This window comes from Ochotona curzoniae, unplaced genomic scaffold (genome assembly GCF_017591425.1).
Source record: "Ochotona curzoniae isolate NIBS_2020 unplaced genomic scaffold, NIBS_Ocur_1.0 contig_2699, whole genome shotgun sequence".
Lineage (NCBI taxonomy): Eukaryota > Metazoa > Chordata > Mammalia > Lagomorpha > Ochotonidae > Ochotona > Ochotona curzoniae.
The window spans coordinates 3,745,915-3,762,107 of NW_024465561.1; the positions used below are offsets into that span (position 1 = coordinate 3,745,915).

The window sequence follows — 16,193 nt, forward strand, 5'->3', positions numbered from 1 at the left end:
AGGCCTAGCTCTACAGCACAGGCATCCACACCCAGACTTGGCACCTCTAAGCACCCAGCAGAGGTTCAACCCAAACTTGTAACCCCGGACACACTCCACCACCAGTCCAGAACCGGGGGAAGGGCGGACTAGGGTGCACCCCACCCCAGATTACAATGAAGGTCATTTGCATCTCATTTACATCTAGTCCTGGGCCATGGGGGTGTCCAGAGAGGGAGGGGTCCCCTGGGTCCCTAGGCAGGCTGCTCTTCACAGGCTTTGGGAGCCCAGGGGACAGGGGGTGGAGCCGTTTGCCCAGGCCTGCAGCTGGGGCAGGAAGCGAGAGTGGGGAAGGGGGAGGCCACAGCCCACAGAGACAGGCAGGCGGGTGCAGGGCTTGTGGGGAGGGAAGGAGGGAGGGAGGTGCCAGCGCTGGAGCCCTGAGGCCCTGCTGGCCCCTGGGCACAGGCCCAGCTCCAGCCCCCCAGGGATGGACCTCGTGGACCCCGACATCTTCAACAGGGACCCCCGGGACCACTACGACCTGCTTCACCGGCTGGGTGGCGGCACCTATGGGGAAGTGTTCAAGGTGAGGAAGCCCCCCTCTGCGGCTCGTTGCCCTGAAAATTGTGTTCTTTGACGGGGAAGGGGCGGTGAGGCCTCCAGCAAGCAGGGGGGTGCTGGAGGGTTCCAGCGCCTGGCCTTGGCTCGGGGATGCCAGGGACAACTGGAACCCCTCCAACCGTAATCCTCCGCTTTACAAGGCTCGGGACAAGGTGTCAGGGGATGTGGTGGCCTTGAAGATGGTGAAGATGGAGCCTGGTGAGCCTAGGGGCCTGGGACCCCTTCCCTGCTGCCCAGTCCCTTACACACACACACACACACACACACACACACACAGAGACTCCTCCATCTGCGTTCCTTAGAGCTGCCTTTCTCTCCCCACCACCATTCGCAGACGACGATGTCTCCACCCTCCAGAAGGAAATCCTCATGTTGAAGACTTGCCGGCACGCCAACATCGTGGCCTACCACGGCAGTTATCTCTGGTGACGCGCCTCAGCCTTCGCCCTGAGCTGGGGTCCTCTTTGCCCAGGGGTGGGGGTGGGGGAGCACCTGCCGACCCTAATCTCTCATCCTGTACCTCCCATCTTTATCTGGGGCACTCCTCTACTCCCGAACCCCACTTTTCTGATCAGAGTACCCCAGTCCAGAACAGTTGATGTCTTATAGTAACCCGCTTACAAGTCAGCTCCCCCAACGACTCAGGCCTTGCCATTCTGTCCTTTGCACCCTCTGGCTCTTTATATTGGGAACAAAGTCCCTTGATATTCCAGGTGTCCCAAGACACTTCAGGGGTCTCCAGGCAGTGCACCCTGTGCCCTCCTCCCACCCCTACCTCCTCCATACTTCCACAATCTTGTGTGTATGAGATAGCAGTGGGGTTGCGGCCTGAGTCCCACACCCCCAAAACCTAGGTTTAAGTCAAGCGGCCCGTGTGCACAATTTCCTTTCTGAACTTCTACTTCTACATCTGTGAAACGGGAATGGAGCCAGCCCCTTTGGGTGGGCAGGGGAAGGGAGGGAGGGAGACACTGTGCCTGGGTGTGGGTGTGGAGGTTCTCACTGAACTAGGGCAGGACAGCCAGCCGGAGCTTGCCTGGGACCCCCACCTTCTTGCTGCTGTTAGCCCAGTGATCTTGACCGTGACCCCTTGCAGGCTGCAGAAGCTCTGGATTTGCATGGAATTCTGCGGAGCTGGTTCGCTCCAGGACATCTACCAAGGTTAGAGGAGGGGCTGGAGGGGGGCTGGACGCCTCCCCACCCCTCATATCCACACCTCTCCCCATCTCGCTGGGTTTGTCTGCGGGAGCTATTTTTCTGATGGGCCTTTCAAACAAGGAAGCTGTTTTCTGGTGCCGAGCTCCTGGGCCTGGTCCACCAGCCTTCCCACAACTTCTCCAGTCTCAGTCACTCTGCAGCTGGTGCCCCCATCCCTCACCCCCTCCCCACCCTCCGGCTTGGTCCTCATGTCTCTGCCTTTCCTTGGATGTCTCAGTGGGCCTGTGTTTTCTGGACCTGATCTCTTGATTAGCCTGCTTCTCGCTTTCTTGGCAGGGGGTGGGATGTCTCTGGCCACCTCCCTTCGTGGGTCTGTCTCTGCCCCTTTTCTGTCTGAGTTGTTCCCTCCCCTACTCCCTCCCTGTTGTCTCCTCACAGCATGTCTGCCACAGTTGGGAACTGTCCCCCTTCTCTGCCCTCTTTTGGTACAGTCTCGTCGCCCCTGAGCCAACCCACGAGAAGCCCCCACCCCTCGCCACGTGTGTTCCACAGTTGGTGGGGGAGGTCTGAGCCTACGCAGGCTGGCCAAGCTCACCTCCCACGATCTTCCTCTCTCCCTCCCTGCACTTTACTGCTTTCCATCCCGCCCCTGCGCTGGCTGTTCCTCTTCCTCGCTCCCACCCCACTCCGGGGCCAGGCCTTGGGTCCACACGACTGCTGAGCCCTTAGAATAACCATCGCTGACCACCTGTGGCAAGTGCTGTAACCCTTCCCACACGTACTTCCTGTTGTCTTGTCTGCCTTTTTTCCTTCTATTTCTGAGCACCTTGCATGTGATGCGGTGCCCTCACTGTCTTGCCTCCTGCCTGCCCTCCTCCCCCACCCCCGCCCACCTGTCCTATCCCCTGGACGGTGCTCTCCCCGAGGGCCTGGGTGTCACCGCTGTGTCACCTGTGCCTGGCACACAGTCCCTGCCTGCTGAGGGACTGTCCCCCTCCAGCCTGCTTCCCCGCATGGCCACTACATCTCCCCTTGCCCCCAACCCGACCTGTTCTGTGCTCCCCGGAAGGCACCCATGGGTGGGGGTCAGGGCCCTCCCCAACACACACCCCTTTTGCAGTGACGGGTTCCCTGTCGGAGCTTCAGATCAGCTATGTCTGCCGGGAGGTGCTGCAGGTAAGGAGAGGCCTAGAGGGCTGTGTGGGTGGAGTCAGAACCCCCTGCAGTCCCCATCCTGCTGTGCCATGCCCACTGTCCCCGCTCAGCCCTCACAGTCTCCTCGCCTGCCCTCTCCCCAGGGACTGGCCTACCTACACTCACAGAAGAAGATCCACCGAGACATCAAGGTGGGGATGGGGCAGGGGTGCCACTGAGGGCTGTGCCACGCATTGGGATGACACCGTCCATCTAGGGGACTCAGGGGGGTCAGGGTACACTGTAGGGGGCCACAGAGGAGGGTCTGCCGCTCAAGCCCCTCCCGTGTTCCTAGGGAGCCAACATTCTTATCAATGACGCTGGGGAGGTCCGACTGGGTGAGTGGGTGAGCGCGGCTGGTGGGGGAGGTGGCTGGGGGTGGTCAGGGGAGGCTGACAGAGGGGACCCCAGGTCACTGACTCTCTTACTCTCTCCCTCCGCTGGCCTGCAGCGGATTTTGGGATCTCTGCCCAGATCGGGGCGACACTGGCCAGACGGCTCTCTTTCATCGGGACACCCTATTGGTGAGGGGCATCAGGCGGGTGGCTGGGGCTGGGGGAGTACGGTGGGCATCGGTGGCTTTCCCACACGGGTCCCTGACTCAGTCCTACCTCCCCAGTGGACCTCTCCAGCCGTTCCATGGCCTGTCTCTCCACCTGGCACGGCTCTCTTCCGGATGCCACCCTTTCTTATTCCCCTCCCCACTACCATCCTGCTTATTTCTGTCCCTCACTAGTTCCTGCCTCAGTGTCCTTCTCCAGCACACAGCCCCTTGCCCCACCACTTCCCCTCCCTTACCTGTGCCACCACTGGTTCTCTGAGGGTCTCTGCCTCCTCTTCCTCCACCCGCCAGGATGGCTCCGGAAGTGGCCGCCGTGGCCCTGAAGGGGGGCTATAACGAGCTGTGTGACATCTGGTCTCTGGGCATCACAGCCATTGAGCTGGCTGAGCTCCAGCCCCCCCTGTTTGATGTGCACCCCCTCAGGTAGGCAGCTGTGGTGATGGTGGTGATGGGGGCTGCCCAGAGACCCTGCCCAGCCCTCAGGAGCCACCAGCAAAAAAAACCTCCTTTCAGCCCCCTGCACTGGAAACCCCCAACTCATGAACCCCCCTTCTGAGCCTTCCCCTGCATGGCTTCCCTGGGGGAATGCATCCTTCCAATGCTATCGCTCCCCGTTCCCCATAAAGCCACGATATGGGGTTGCTGAGCCCTAACTTCCTTCCCTGCGTCCCAGAGTCCTCTTCCTCATGACCAAGAGCGGCTACCAGCCTCCTCGGCTGAAAGAGAAGGGCAAATGGTAAGAGAGGGAAGAGGGGTGTGGGGGATGGGAGAAGGCTGGGGCAGAGCCAGGGCAGTGCCTGACCCCTCATGCCCTCACCCCCAAGGTCGGCCGCCTTCCATAATTTCATCAAGGTCACGCTCACCAAGAGCCCCAAGAAACGGCCCAGTGCTGCCAAGATGCTCACTGTGAGTGTTTCCTGGGGAGACGCCCCCTGGGGTTCTGTCATCTTGGGGTGCCATTCTGCAGAGCTATGTCCTTAGCAGTGCCTGGGATCTGCCCCCTCAGATTTCGCAGCTCCCCTGAGCTGCTGGAACTTACAAGTCCCCGCCAGATCCCCCAAACTTCCCTGCCCCCCTCAACCCTGCCTCCAGAATGTCTCAGCAATCACGGTCTCCAGGGGCCTCGGCCTCGGCCCGCTCAGCGCTCTTCCTCCTGCAGCACCAGATGGTGTCCCAGCCTGGGCTGAGCAGAGCCCTCATCCTAGACCTTCTGGACAAGTTGAGGAACCCCGGGAAGGGGCCGCTGGGGGGTGAGAATGAGGACGACGAGCCGGAGGTGAGCCTTGGTGGACAGCGCCCCCTCGCCCTGGCCTGAGAGACGCCAAGGCCGCGTGCTTGGCACACCGCGGAGCGCGTGGAGGGCAACGGGGAGAGCGGGGTGTGAGGCTTTAGGGGCTGTGTGCCCTATGACTGTCCCCTCTGCCCAGCTGCCCCCGGCCATCCCGCGGCGGATCCGATCCACCCACCGCTCCAGCTCTCTGGGAATTCCAGACGCAGACTGTTCTCGTGAGTAGAGAAGACTTGAGGTGGGGGATCCCCAGGACCTGTAATAAACTGGAGAGACCCCTCATCCCGGCTCTCACACCATAAGGGTCCAGAGTGCCTATAAAATGACCACAGACCCCACCCCCCATACCCACACCCCCCCCATGAGGCCTCAGACGCCTCCTCTGAGGGTAGGTAAGTGGACGCCAGCCCCAGTGCTGCTTCCAATGCCACCTGCTGAAGGGAGGCAGTAACGGCTGAAGCCCTTTGACGCCTGCCACCCATATGGGAGACCCAGACCGAGTTCTCACTTCCTTGCAGCCAGCCCAGCCCCAGCTCTTGCTGGCATCTGGGAAAAAGAACCAGAAGGTGCAAGACAAGACTTCTCTGCCTGCCTTTACAATAAACAAAAAGAAAGTGGAAGTTTGTACTTAGAAATCTGGGTCAGGACTTGCATCACCCTTGTTGACCCTGAAATCAGACTGCCTGGAGCAGCTTTTGGTCCCATTTCCCTGGTGCCAAACTTTGACATCCCCAAACCAAGACCCCAAATCCTAAAGATGGACCCCAATGCCCAAATCCTCCTCACAGCCCCCAGCTCCCAGCTGGTGATATCCTGCCTCTCCCTCCCCAACACAGGGCGGCACATGGAGTTCAGGAAACTCCAAGGCCTGGAGAACAGACCCACGACCCACACGGTGAGAGACCCCCTTTCCTTCCCCCACACCCCTCTCCTGCCGTTTCCCCCAGGCTGGCCTGACCCTGTGCCCATCCCACAGGCTGGCCTGCAGCCCCCTGCAGATTTCCAAAGCGGCAGCCCCAGGTGAGGGGGACCCTGGGTGGGGAGGGGGCTGGGATGGCACAAGCCACTCCTGGAAGCTCATGCCAGTCACTTCCTAGGAGGGACCTGTCTGAGTCAGACGACGACTATGACGACGTGGACATGTAAGAGAGGCCCCGGCCCAGCTCCCCAGGCTCGGCCCCACCTTGATCCCATCTCCTTCAATGCTTCTGCCTTCCACCTTCTCTCCTCTGCAGCCCTGGTCCCCAAGCCGACCTCACCCTCCACCCTTTTACCTCCAACCTTGGATCCCAGTCCAACCCCAAATGCAGTATTTACACTTTCTTTCTGCTTCTTACATGGCCTTTGATGTGACCCACAACTTCCAGCATTCACCTGTACTCACCATGGGTGTGTCCTAGATTCTTCCAAAATCTTCTAGAATATTCTAACCTAGCCACAGGCCTTTTCTTGCCTCTTCCTCGGCCCTGGACTTCAGCGGCACCCCAGTCTCAAACTTTTCTTGAATGTTCTTCTGACCTTTGACCTCAACTTTGGGTCCCTTATCCTCCACCATTCTTGCTCAACTTCAGCCTGGACCTTCGCCCTGGAAATTTCCCAAAAGCCAGACCCTGAGTCCCAGTCCCAGCCCAGGCCCTGTCTCTCCCCAGGCCCTGGGTCAGCTTCAGGGTGCCCTGGTTCATTCACTCCACTGTAGTCTGTGCATCAGGTCTCTGAGGAATGCTGGATTCCCAGTGGGAACCTGACCCAAGGAAATTACCCCAGTCCCAGGCCTGCAGCCCCCTCACATTCTGGCTGCCTCAACCCCTCTGACCCATCTTTGTGTTTCAGCCCCGCCCCTGCCGAGGACATGCCTCCTCCACTACCCCCCAAGGTAAGGCACTGGAGGCCAGAGACCATGTCCTTGGACCTTAGGGCTGGACCTAGGGGTGCGGGACTGCGCTCAGGGATCTGCCCGTGGCCTCCCTGGACGCGCTAGGGCTAAGGGTTATCTTTAGCCTCAGGACCCTAGAACCCCACCTCTGCTACTCCCAGCATGAACCCTTCAGTGTCTGGAGGTGCTGATGAGGGGAGGGCAGAGAATAACAGGTGGTGGAGGGGTGGGGTGGGGAGGGTCTGAGCCCTGGCTCCCTGGGGGTTGGGCCTGTGTGGAGCTGGCTTCTCCCTGCTTTTGCTCATCTGATGCCTCCCCCATGCTCCTCCCTGTCTCCGAAGCCCAAGTTCCGTTCTCCATCCGAAGAGGGTTCTGGGGGCGCTGGGGATGAGGGGCAGCTGAGCCCGGGGGTGCTGGTCCGGTGCGCCAGCGGGCCTCCTCCATGCACCCCCCGTCTTGGGCCTCCCCCAGTCGCCCGCAGCCCCCACCTCACTGCCCATTCAGGTAATGGGGTGGGCTGGCGGGGGTGGGGGATTGGAGGAACGGAGTTAGGGGCTTTGGAGGCCAACTTTCCCCTTCCCTTCCCTGCCCCCTCCAGAACCCTCTCTGTGGAACCCACCCTCCCGGGAGCCAGACCAGCCCCCACTGTTGCCCCCCAAGAAGGAAAGGCTGAGGAGAAAGGTGAGGGCCAGGTGTACTGGGGACACAGCAGGGGTGGAGCTGGAGGGGCTAAGGTGATGCTTATTGAAGCATCGCAATCCTAGCAGTGGATGGCTGTGGAGCACTTCCTGTGTGGCAGACGGGTTGCGGGGGACAGGGAGGGACAGCAGCTGTCACAGAGACACATCTCTCAGAGTCCCCCATCTCACACTTGGGGAGACTAGGGCCCAGCAATTCAAGTATACTCACGTGCCTTCTCTGAAGAACCTAGAATCTGGTGCTTTGTTAAGGAATTCTTTATTTGAAAGGCAGAGTGACACAATGGGAGAGAAAGAGAGATTCTCCATCTGCTGGTTCACTTCCTGGATGGCAGCACCAGCTGGGTCTGGGCCAGGCTGAAGCCAGAAGCCTGGAACTCCCCCCAGGTCTCCCATGTGGGTGGCAGGGGCTCAAGTACGTGGGCCTCCTTCACTACCTTCCCAAGCAACATTGGCAGGGAGCTAGGTAGGAAATGGAGCAGCTGGGATTTGAACCGGCCATCTGGTATGGGACACTGGTATTGGGGAGGTTTAACGCACTGCACCCCAACACCAGCCCCTCCCATATACTTCAACTCCTCTCAAACAAGGCAGATTCAGGAAAAAATCATTGTTATACTGTATTATTGCATCTGTGTATATTTTATACAGATGTAAGTTCTTTTCCTGAATATATTTTTTCACTCCCCAAAGTGCCCACAATGGCCAGGGCCAGGCTGAGAAGGCCGAAGCTGGGAGCCTAGAACTCAATCCCACATTTCCCCCATGGGTGGCGGGGACCTTGAGCCATCACTGCCACCGCCCAGGGTGCCCATGAGCAGGGTGAGGCAGGAGTCTAGACACCGTCACCTCAGCCTGTATCCTCGCCACCAGGCCTAGCGCCCACCCCTGAACAGGTGTGGCCCATGGTTTGTGGGCCCCACGGAAGCAACAGCATACCTTTGGGAAGGAAGAGGCAGGATTGGGGTCCAGACACTCCCACTCCAGTCTCAGTCCCTGCCCCTGTCCCCGTCCTCTGTCCCTTGCTCCCCACCACAGCCTGCCCAGGAATGTGCCCTTTTAGTAAAGTTGTTCAATGGCTGCCCGCTGCGAATCCACAGCACAGCCGCCTGGACGCACCCATCCACCAAAGGTGAGCCAGGGGATGGGGAGGGGATGCCATGGGGGCAGGGAGTGGCCGAACTGAAATAGGAGAGCCTGTGGGTTACCCCTGGGATCTGGGCGGGGGCGCCTGGTGTACCAGAGCAGGGTCAGCTAGAGCCTAGGGGCAGAGATTGGGGACAGTGTTGGGGGTTAGGCATCTTGGGGATCAGAAAGCAGTGGGAGCAGCAGTGTAGTGACCAGAGATGGACGAGGCAAGCTCAGTGAAGGATTGTGCTTAAACCGCTGCAGGGCTGTAGGCCCTCATAGCTGTCAGAACTGGGGGATCCCTGCTGAGATGGGGTTATACAGATGAGATGGGGCTCTGAAGTGTGGGGGATGGGGACAGGAATGGGGGCCACTGGGGGAAGAGCAGCAGGTCTCAGATTAGAGGTCAGAAGGTGTGGGTTTCCTAGTCGGAGGTGGCAGAACAACTGACCTGTGGGGAGTCACAGAGAGAGGGAGCATGACCTTGGCCGGTGGGGCTGGTTGGGCTTTGAGTTCAGATCCCAGAAAAAGCTGAGTATATTAGTTAGGGGTGAGTGGGGATGGGTCACACCTGGAGTCCAAGGGCCTGTGTGTGGGGTTGAGCTGGTGGGGGACCCCTCAGGAACAGGAGCCTGATCCTGGTGGACCCCAGCATCCCTGCTCTCTGTCCCCTCAGACCAGCACCTGCTCCTGGGGGCAGAGGAGGGCATTTTCATCCTGAACCGAAGCGATCAGGAGGCCACGCTGGAGATGGTGAGGGGCAGCAACCTGGTGGGACATGGCAGGATGTGGGGGTGGCAGGGTCCTGGACCATTTCTGAAACCTGCCCCTCTTCTCCATAGCTGTTTCCTAACCGGACCACTTGGGTATACTCCATCAACAACGTGCTTATGTCTCTCTCAGGTCTGGCTGAGGGGCAGAGGTGGGGGCGACAGGGAGGGGGAGTTGGGAGGGCAGAGGTTAAGGTGTTAAAGGTCAGGGGTTTGAGGTGGGCCCAGCTGCAGACAGCTAATTCACTATTTCCGAAGCCCTGGGGTTTAGATCTCAGCCACTTGTCCATGGTGGGACTTAGCACAAGGAATCTCTTGCCTCAGTTTCCCCATCCGTAAAGAAAGCGCACTGTGGTCCCAGCTGCCAAATCAGTCAGTGCCAAGGTTCTCTGCAGCTTTGATGTCCAGCTGACAATCTGTTCTAATCCCACACTTTACTAAAATGAGCCAGCTGCAGATTTTTTAAAAAAATCTATTATGGTAAATATTTGGTACCAAGAAAATTTATTATTATTACTTAAAAAAGAATGAGAGAATCTTCCATCTATTTAGTTCACTCCCCAAATACCCACCATAGCATAGCATAGATGGGAGAGGCCAAAGCCAGTCACCCAGAAGAACCCCCTGTAGGTCTCCCGTGTGGGTGGCAGGGTCTCAAGGACGCACCATCTCCTGCTGCCTCCCAGGATGCGCAGTTGCCTCAAGCTGGAATTGGAAGCAGAGCCGGGACTCGAACCCAGGCACTCTGATAGGGTTGGCCCTTCTAGTCTCTTCACCACCGCATCAACACCCACCCCATGTATAAAACAATTTCTAAACTGAGCAGGAAACAAGCCAAACAGCGGACTTAAGCTAGCTGGTAACACATAAGCGATGGCAAATAGCAGGAGAATTTCTAGATCTATGTCTTCTTCAACTTCGTAATATGAGCAGCTTCTGAAAGTTCCCAGGAGGAACATGCACGTTATGAAAAAACCCACGCAGGGATTCCAGTGTTTGCTTTTGCCCTAAGATCAGTTTCTCTTGTAATGCATTTTCCCTCGTGGGATGGGCTAAGCACACACTGTCCCTGAGGTGGCTGCCGACACTGCGAGGGGGTCGGGAACGTGGCAGCTGTGTCTACTGCTGTTTATCGCCGCCAAGCAAAGCAGAGAGACTTGCAGGCTGGGGCAGAGGGAGGGGGCGCAGTGAAGGAGTGGGGAACAGGTGGCGGCACGTTCAGGCTCCTATAACCTCTTGCACACACACGCACACTGCAGGAAAGACCCCCCACCTGTATTCTCATAGCATCCTGGGCCTGCTGGAACGGAAAGAGGCCAGAACTGGAAGTCCCATCTCCCACATCAGCCCCCACAGGCTACTAGCCAGGTACCAGCTCCCTGGGGGCTCTTGGGGGGCTCCTAAGGTCTCCCTGCCCCCAGCCCAACTCCCTGGGCTGTCCCACCACCCTTCATACCCATCTGTCTTGCAGGAAGAACATGGTCTCCACCAAGATACAGGACACCAAAGGCTGCCGGGCGTGCTGTGTGGGTGAGCCAGGATGCGGGAACTTGCAGGGATGGCGGGAGGAAGAGGAGAGTGGGTGGGCTGGCATTCCCTTCTGTTAGGTCCGGGAGGGCGGGAGCCGTGGGAAGCTGGTGGGGCAGGGGCAGGTGTGTGGGGGGAGAGGACCTGGGCCTGACCCACGCCCCCACTCCCCATGGCCACACCCGCAGCGGAGGGTTCCAGTTCAGGAGGCCCTTTCCTGTGCGGGGCCTTGGAGACGTCGGTGGTCCTGATGCAGTGGTACCAGCCCATGAACAAGTTCCTGCTTGTCCGGGTAAGGAAGGGCAGGACCCGGGTCTCCTAGGAGACCCCGTTCGGGAGCGGGATGGGGGGGTAGGGACCGTTTCCTCGGCTTTTCTAAAGGAAGTTTCGCGGATTTCGAGGCCCCGGGTCTTTTGGGGGCGTACTTTCCTGTCCCCCGGGTGACACGCCCGCCGTAATCCCGCAATGGAAGCCACACCCCCTCAGCCTCGAAGGCTGCACCACCTGGGCCCTCTGAGACCCGAGCCCCTGCCACGTCCAGCCGGCGTCTCCTCAGAGAGACCCCGGAAATGCTGCGGAAACCCCAGGCCGGCTCCAGGCCACGCCCTCCACGGCCCCGCCCCCAGGCACGCATCGGCCCCGCCCCTTCTGGGCCTGCTCTCGCTCTCGGCCCTAGACTCCCCGACCACGCCCCTCCCCGGCTTGCTCCTAAGCATGCTCTCGGCCACGCCCCTCCCGCCTTCTCCTCGGCCACGCCCCTCCCCGGCCACGCCCCTGGCCTCTTAGTCACGCCCCCTGAGCCCGCCTCCCTTCCCCGTGGCCTGCAGCAGGTGCTGTTCCCACTCCCCACGCCTCTGCCGGTTTTCGCGCTGCTGACCGCGCCTGGCTCCGAGCTGCCCTCGGTGTGCATCGGCGTGAGCCCCGGGCGGCCGGCCAAGTCCGTGCTCTTCCACACGGTGCGCTTCGGCGCGCTCTCCTGCTGGCTGGGCGAGATGAGCACGGGTGAGCCGGGGGTCTCGCGGAGGGTGGGACTGAGGGGCGGAATTGGGGCAAGGCTTAGGCGGGTCTCACGTCACAGGTGCGACTGAAAATGGGCGGGATTTTAGCCTGCTTGCTTGGGACCTAAAGGCTTGTCTAACATAGGGTCCGGGCTTGGTGTGGTGCAGGGAAAAGGTAAGGGGGTAGAGTTGGTCCTTACGGCCCCCTCCTCTCAAACAGAGCACAAGGGGCCAGTGCAGGTGACCCAGGTAGAGGAAGACATGGTGATGGTGTTGATGGACGGTATGAGCCCTCCTCCCTCCCTCCCCTTCCTGGGACCCCCACTCAGACGCCCAGGCCCAGACTCTCAGGAACCCGGAGCGCCTTAGCTGTTTATTCCTAATTTGTTGTCTGATCCTTAGTAAAGTCCCTCCTCTCTCCCTCCCCATCCCCTCCCCTACCTTCCAGGCTCTCTGAAGTTGGTGACCCCAGAGGGCACCCCAGTCCGGGGCCTGCGCACACCCGAGATCCCCATGACAGAAGCTGTGGAAGCTGTGGGTATGTACAGGAAAGGGAAGGCCACAGATGAGGGGTGGAGGTCCCGGGATCCCCAGGGGTAACAGGCACCGCTCTCTTCCCAGCTATGGTTGGGGGTCGGCTTCAGGCCTTCTGGAAGCATGGAGTGCAAGTGTGGGCTCCAGGCTCCGACCAGGTATGTTCCTCCATCCAGACATGCGAGCTGTGTGCACAGAGAACTGATCCAGGGTGGGAGGTTCGGGACGGGGAGTCCTCTCTGTGTCCTGGATTGGGTTCTGACCTCAGCCCTGGCTGTCTCGTGACCTGCAAGGAGCTCTGTGTCTCTCTGCACCTTGTAGAGATGGACAGGTGCTTAGAGGCATGGACCTGGCTGCCTGGATGGAGTGGCCTCTGGCAAATGGCCTCACTTCCCCGGGGTCGGCCTGTCATCTTGTGGGGAAGCCAGGGGGAGATGGACTTGGAGTACCACACCTCCTGCAGTGCCTGCAGTCACGTGGCGGGGGGGGGGGGGCTGTGATTTCCCAGGAGAATAACCCGAGGCAGAGAAGGGGTGATGACTGGCCTGTTGTCACACCCCTGGTACACAGGGCAGGCAACGGTCTCTCTGGACCTGAGGCCGCATGGTGGAGACCTTTCCTCGCTATCTTTATGAGAGAGGGGAGGGTCTTCCGGGAGCTGACACACTTTTCCCCCAGCTGCTGCAGGAGCTGAGAGACCCCACCCTCACCTTCCGGCTGCTTGGCTCTCCCAGGTAAGGTCATGGGGGGTGTGGACAGCGGGAAGCAAGGGGCTTCCAAGGGGTCCCCAGCCATCCATGACTTTAGCCTAGACAGTGTCCCCTGACCTCTGCTGCACTCCTGGGCTCCCACAGTCTTTTTTTTTTTTTTTACATGGCAATGGAGGGTGTATTTTCATTTTATGTATCCATTTTTAAATGCTTATTTTCATCTTCTTGAAAGGTAGGGTGTCAGAGGAGAGAAAGACCTTCGACCAAACGGTTCATTCCCCAAATGCCCACAAAAGCCTGAGCTGCATCTCCCGCGTGGGTGTCAAGGGCCCAAGTACTTGAGCCATCATCCGTTGCCCACAGGCGCGTCAGCAGGAAGCTAGCTTGGAGGCAGAGCAGCCAGGACTCAAACTGGCACTCCACTGCGTGAAGAGGGGAATCCCATGTGCAGTTTAACTTGCTGTTCCATGTGCTTGCACCCTTGTTTTATATTTTTATTTTAGTTCCTTGGCTTTAAAAAAATAACTAATAAACTTTTTCTTTGGACACAATTTCAGGTTGAGAGAAGTTGCAAAAATAATGCAAATTCTCATCTCCCTTTCACCAAGACTCTCTAGACATCAATTTTTCCTTAATCTTTCTTAAATGTTGAAAAAGTCAACTTTTTTTTTTCTGAATACTTGGGAGTATGTTGCAAACCTGTTGCCCATTTATCTCTAAGTAGTTCAGCACATGCTTCCTGAATTAAAGGGTGTGCTTTTGTGCAGCAAATCAGCTATTACAACCAAGACAATATCGCTATCTCAGGCTTCTAACTCAAATAGCCATTCAAAGTTTCAAAGTGCTGCCCTTTATAACCAGAAAAGCTAATTATTTTCTCTGGTTCAGGATCCAATCTAGGATCATAAGGTGCATGTAGGGGTCATTTTTTTGGGTCTTTTTTTCCTGATGAAAGAGAGAGGGATGTCTTTAATCTTCTGACTCACTTCCCGAATGCCCACACAACCAAGGTTGGACTAGACTGAGGCTAGGAGCCAGGAATTCTGTTCCCTTCTCTCACCTGGGGAGCACAAATGCCCAGTGATTGGGCCCATTGTCTGCTGCCTCCCAGGCGCATTCGCAGGAAGCTGGGTGGGTAGAGTAGGAGACACAGCGACTCACACCAGGCTCTTTGATGTGGGATTCAGGCATCCCAAGTGGTGGTGGCTTGACCCACTGGGTCACGCTGCCCGCCCTTAGAGGATGATGAGTTCTTCAGGCTTATTTCTTTCACCATCTGACCATTTTTTAGAAGATTGCAGTGAAGCTGTTTTCTAGAATGCCCCTCAGTTAAGTTTGAGGTTTCCCGGTTATGCATTTTGGGCAGGAAAACCACAGAAGTGAGGTTGTGTCCTTTTCAGTACATGACATCAAGAGACACACACGCTGGTTTGTCCCATTACGGTGATGATGTCTTGGGTCACTCGGTGAGGGTGGGATGGCTTGTTTTCTCACTGGGTAGCTGTTCTTTTTTCCTTTGTGAGAGGGACCTTTTGGGGAGACTCTCAAAGGCTAGATATACTGTTGCTTAAATGACTTTTGCCCATTGGTTTTATTTTTAAAAAATTGTTTTTAAAGATTCACTTATTTTTACTGGAAAGTCAGATTTACACAGAGAAAGAGAGATGGAAAGATCTTCCATCCATTGGTTCACTCCCCAAGTAGCCACAATGGCCAGAGCTGAGTCAATCCAAAGCCAGGAGTCAGGAGACTTTTCTTTGTCTCCCATATGGGTGCAGAATCCCAAGGCTTTGGGCTGTCTTCCACTGCTTTCCCAGGCCAAAAGCAGGGAACTAGAAGCGAAGTGGAGCAGCCAGGATATGAACCAGTGCTCACATGGGATCCTGGCGTGTGCAAGGCTAGGACTCCAGCCACTAGGCTACTGCACTGGGCCTCATTGGTTTTAGAGCCTATTGGTGATATTGCTTGCCAAATCCTCATGTTACCACCCCCTCCGTCTCGTGTTTCTGTTATTGACACTGTAGAGTAGGGACGAGCTGTTCCTTCTCCACATCTTTTTGCTTCCACTTTTAAAAAAGTTATTTATTAATATCTAAAGAACAGACTTTGCAAACTTCATAGGTATGGCTTAGAATACTGAAATACTTTCCTCGCTCTTTCCTTCCTCCCTTTTGGCTTTTTCATGAATGCTTTTGGTTCATAATTTCAACTTGTGATCACAGGTTCAGTGCACCTCTAAATCAAGGGCCACACAGCAGAAAGACCACTGTCCCTCCAGAGTACAGCCACGGGTCATGAACCACAGTCACGAGATGTTGACCTTGCTCGTGTCCATGAAGGGGTTCTGTTTTGAACCCCACATAGTAGCTGCCACCACCATTTGTTTCTTTAGGCTGGCACGGTCTTGTTTTCATTTTCTTCTGGGGAGCGTAATCTAGGACTGTCATGTGGAGCACAGATAATTTCAGATGTAGCCCATGGGGGTCCCGTCCGGGAGCCCCTCCATCGTGTGGACCCCAAGGGGGTCTCTACAGTAATCAGAGTCTGCCCATGTGCCTCTCACCTTGCTTAAAATACTTCTGTTGCTCAGGATGGTTAGCCTTGGCCATGGCCCATGGGACGGGGCATGTCCTGCCGAACCCCTGTGGCTCTCACCTCAGCCCCCCTGCGGGGAACACTCCACCCTCCCAAGCCACCTGCAGGCTCCACCCAGCTTTGGCTGGCCTTATGGCCACGCACTGCATTCTGTGTTACCCTCCAAACTCATGCTGGTCTCCCTGTCCATTTTGTGGGCTCCTCAAAGGCTGGGGACAGGGCTCTGGGCCAGCAGGGCGCTGCCACACTTTTTTATTAACGACTTTGTGAATGAATGAATGAAACAATGACCTATGTCTCCCCTCTCTCTCCAGGCCTGTCATTGTAGAGACGCGACCAGCAGATGATCCTACTGCCCCTAGCAACCTCTACATCCAGGAATGAGTCCCCTGGTAGTGGAGGGGGTTGGGGGAGATATTGGAAACCAGTCCCTGTATCCCCCCAAAAGACACACTAGTGGTCATGTCACATCCTTGTCCTCCCAATAAATATGACGTTAGCTTCTGTCATCTTGTTTTCTGGAGGCAGACCCCCACCCCCACACTACAACAACCT

At 57.4% G+C, this 16,193-nt stretch overlaps 1 protein-coding gene across 3 annotated transcripts; it reads left to right on the top strand.

Moving 5' to 3' along the window:
* Window positions 1–365: 365 nt before the first annotated feature.
* MAP4K1 (mitogen-activated protein kinase kinase kinase kinase 1) lies at window positions 366–16,142 on the top strand. 3 transcript variants are annotated; one of them, XM_040976364.1, is made up of 32 exons: window positions 366–568; window positions 744–801; window positions 938–1,028; window positions 1,700–1,764; window positions 2,882–2,937; window positions 3,060–3,107; window positions 3,251–3,293; window positions 3,407–3,479; window positions 3,809–3,940; window positions 4,191–4,253; window positions 4,342–4,423; window positions 4,677–4,793; window positions 4,945–5,023; window positions 5,642–5,700; window positions 5,782–5,825; window positions 5,903–5,947; window positions 6,636–6,678; window positions 7,020–7,182; window positions 7,277–7,359; window positions 8,086–8,100; window positions 8,415–8,508; window positions 9,181–9,257; window positions 9,347–9,407; window positions 10,534–10,642; window positions 10,746–10,804; window positions 10,990–11,093; window positions 11,629–11,803; window positions 12,020–12,082; window positions 12,248–12,337; window positions 12,421–12,491; window positions 13,012–13,067; window positions 15,953–16,142. In XM_040976364.1, the coding sequence occupies exons 1-32, from the start codon at window positions 470–472 to the stop codon at window positions 16,020–16,022; spliced, it is 2,487 nt and encodes an 828-aa protein (XP_040832298.1). In that variant the 5' UTR covers window positions 366–469; the 3' UTR covers window positions 16,023–16,142. The 3 variants fall into 3 exon arrangements, with proteins under 3 accessions (XP_040832298.1, XP_040832299.1, XP_040832297.1); XM_040976365.1 differs by lacking the exon at window positions 8,086–8,100 and having other exon boundaries at window positions 8,424–8,508; XM_040976363.1 differs by lacking the exon at window positions 8,086–8,100 and having other exon boundaries at window positions 367–568.
* Window positions 16,143–16,193: the final 51 nt, after the last annotated feature.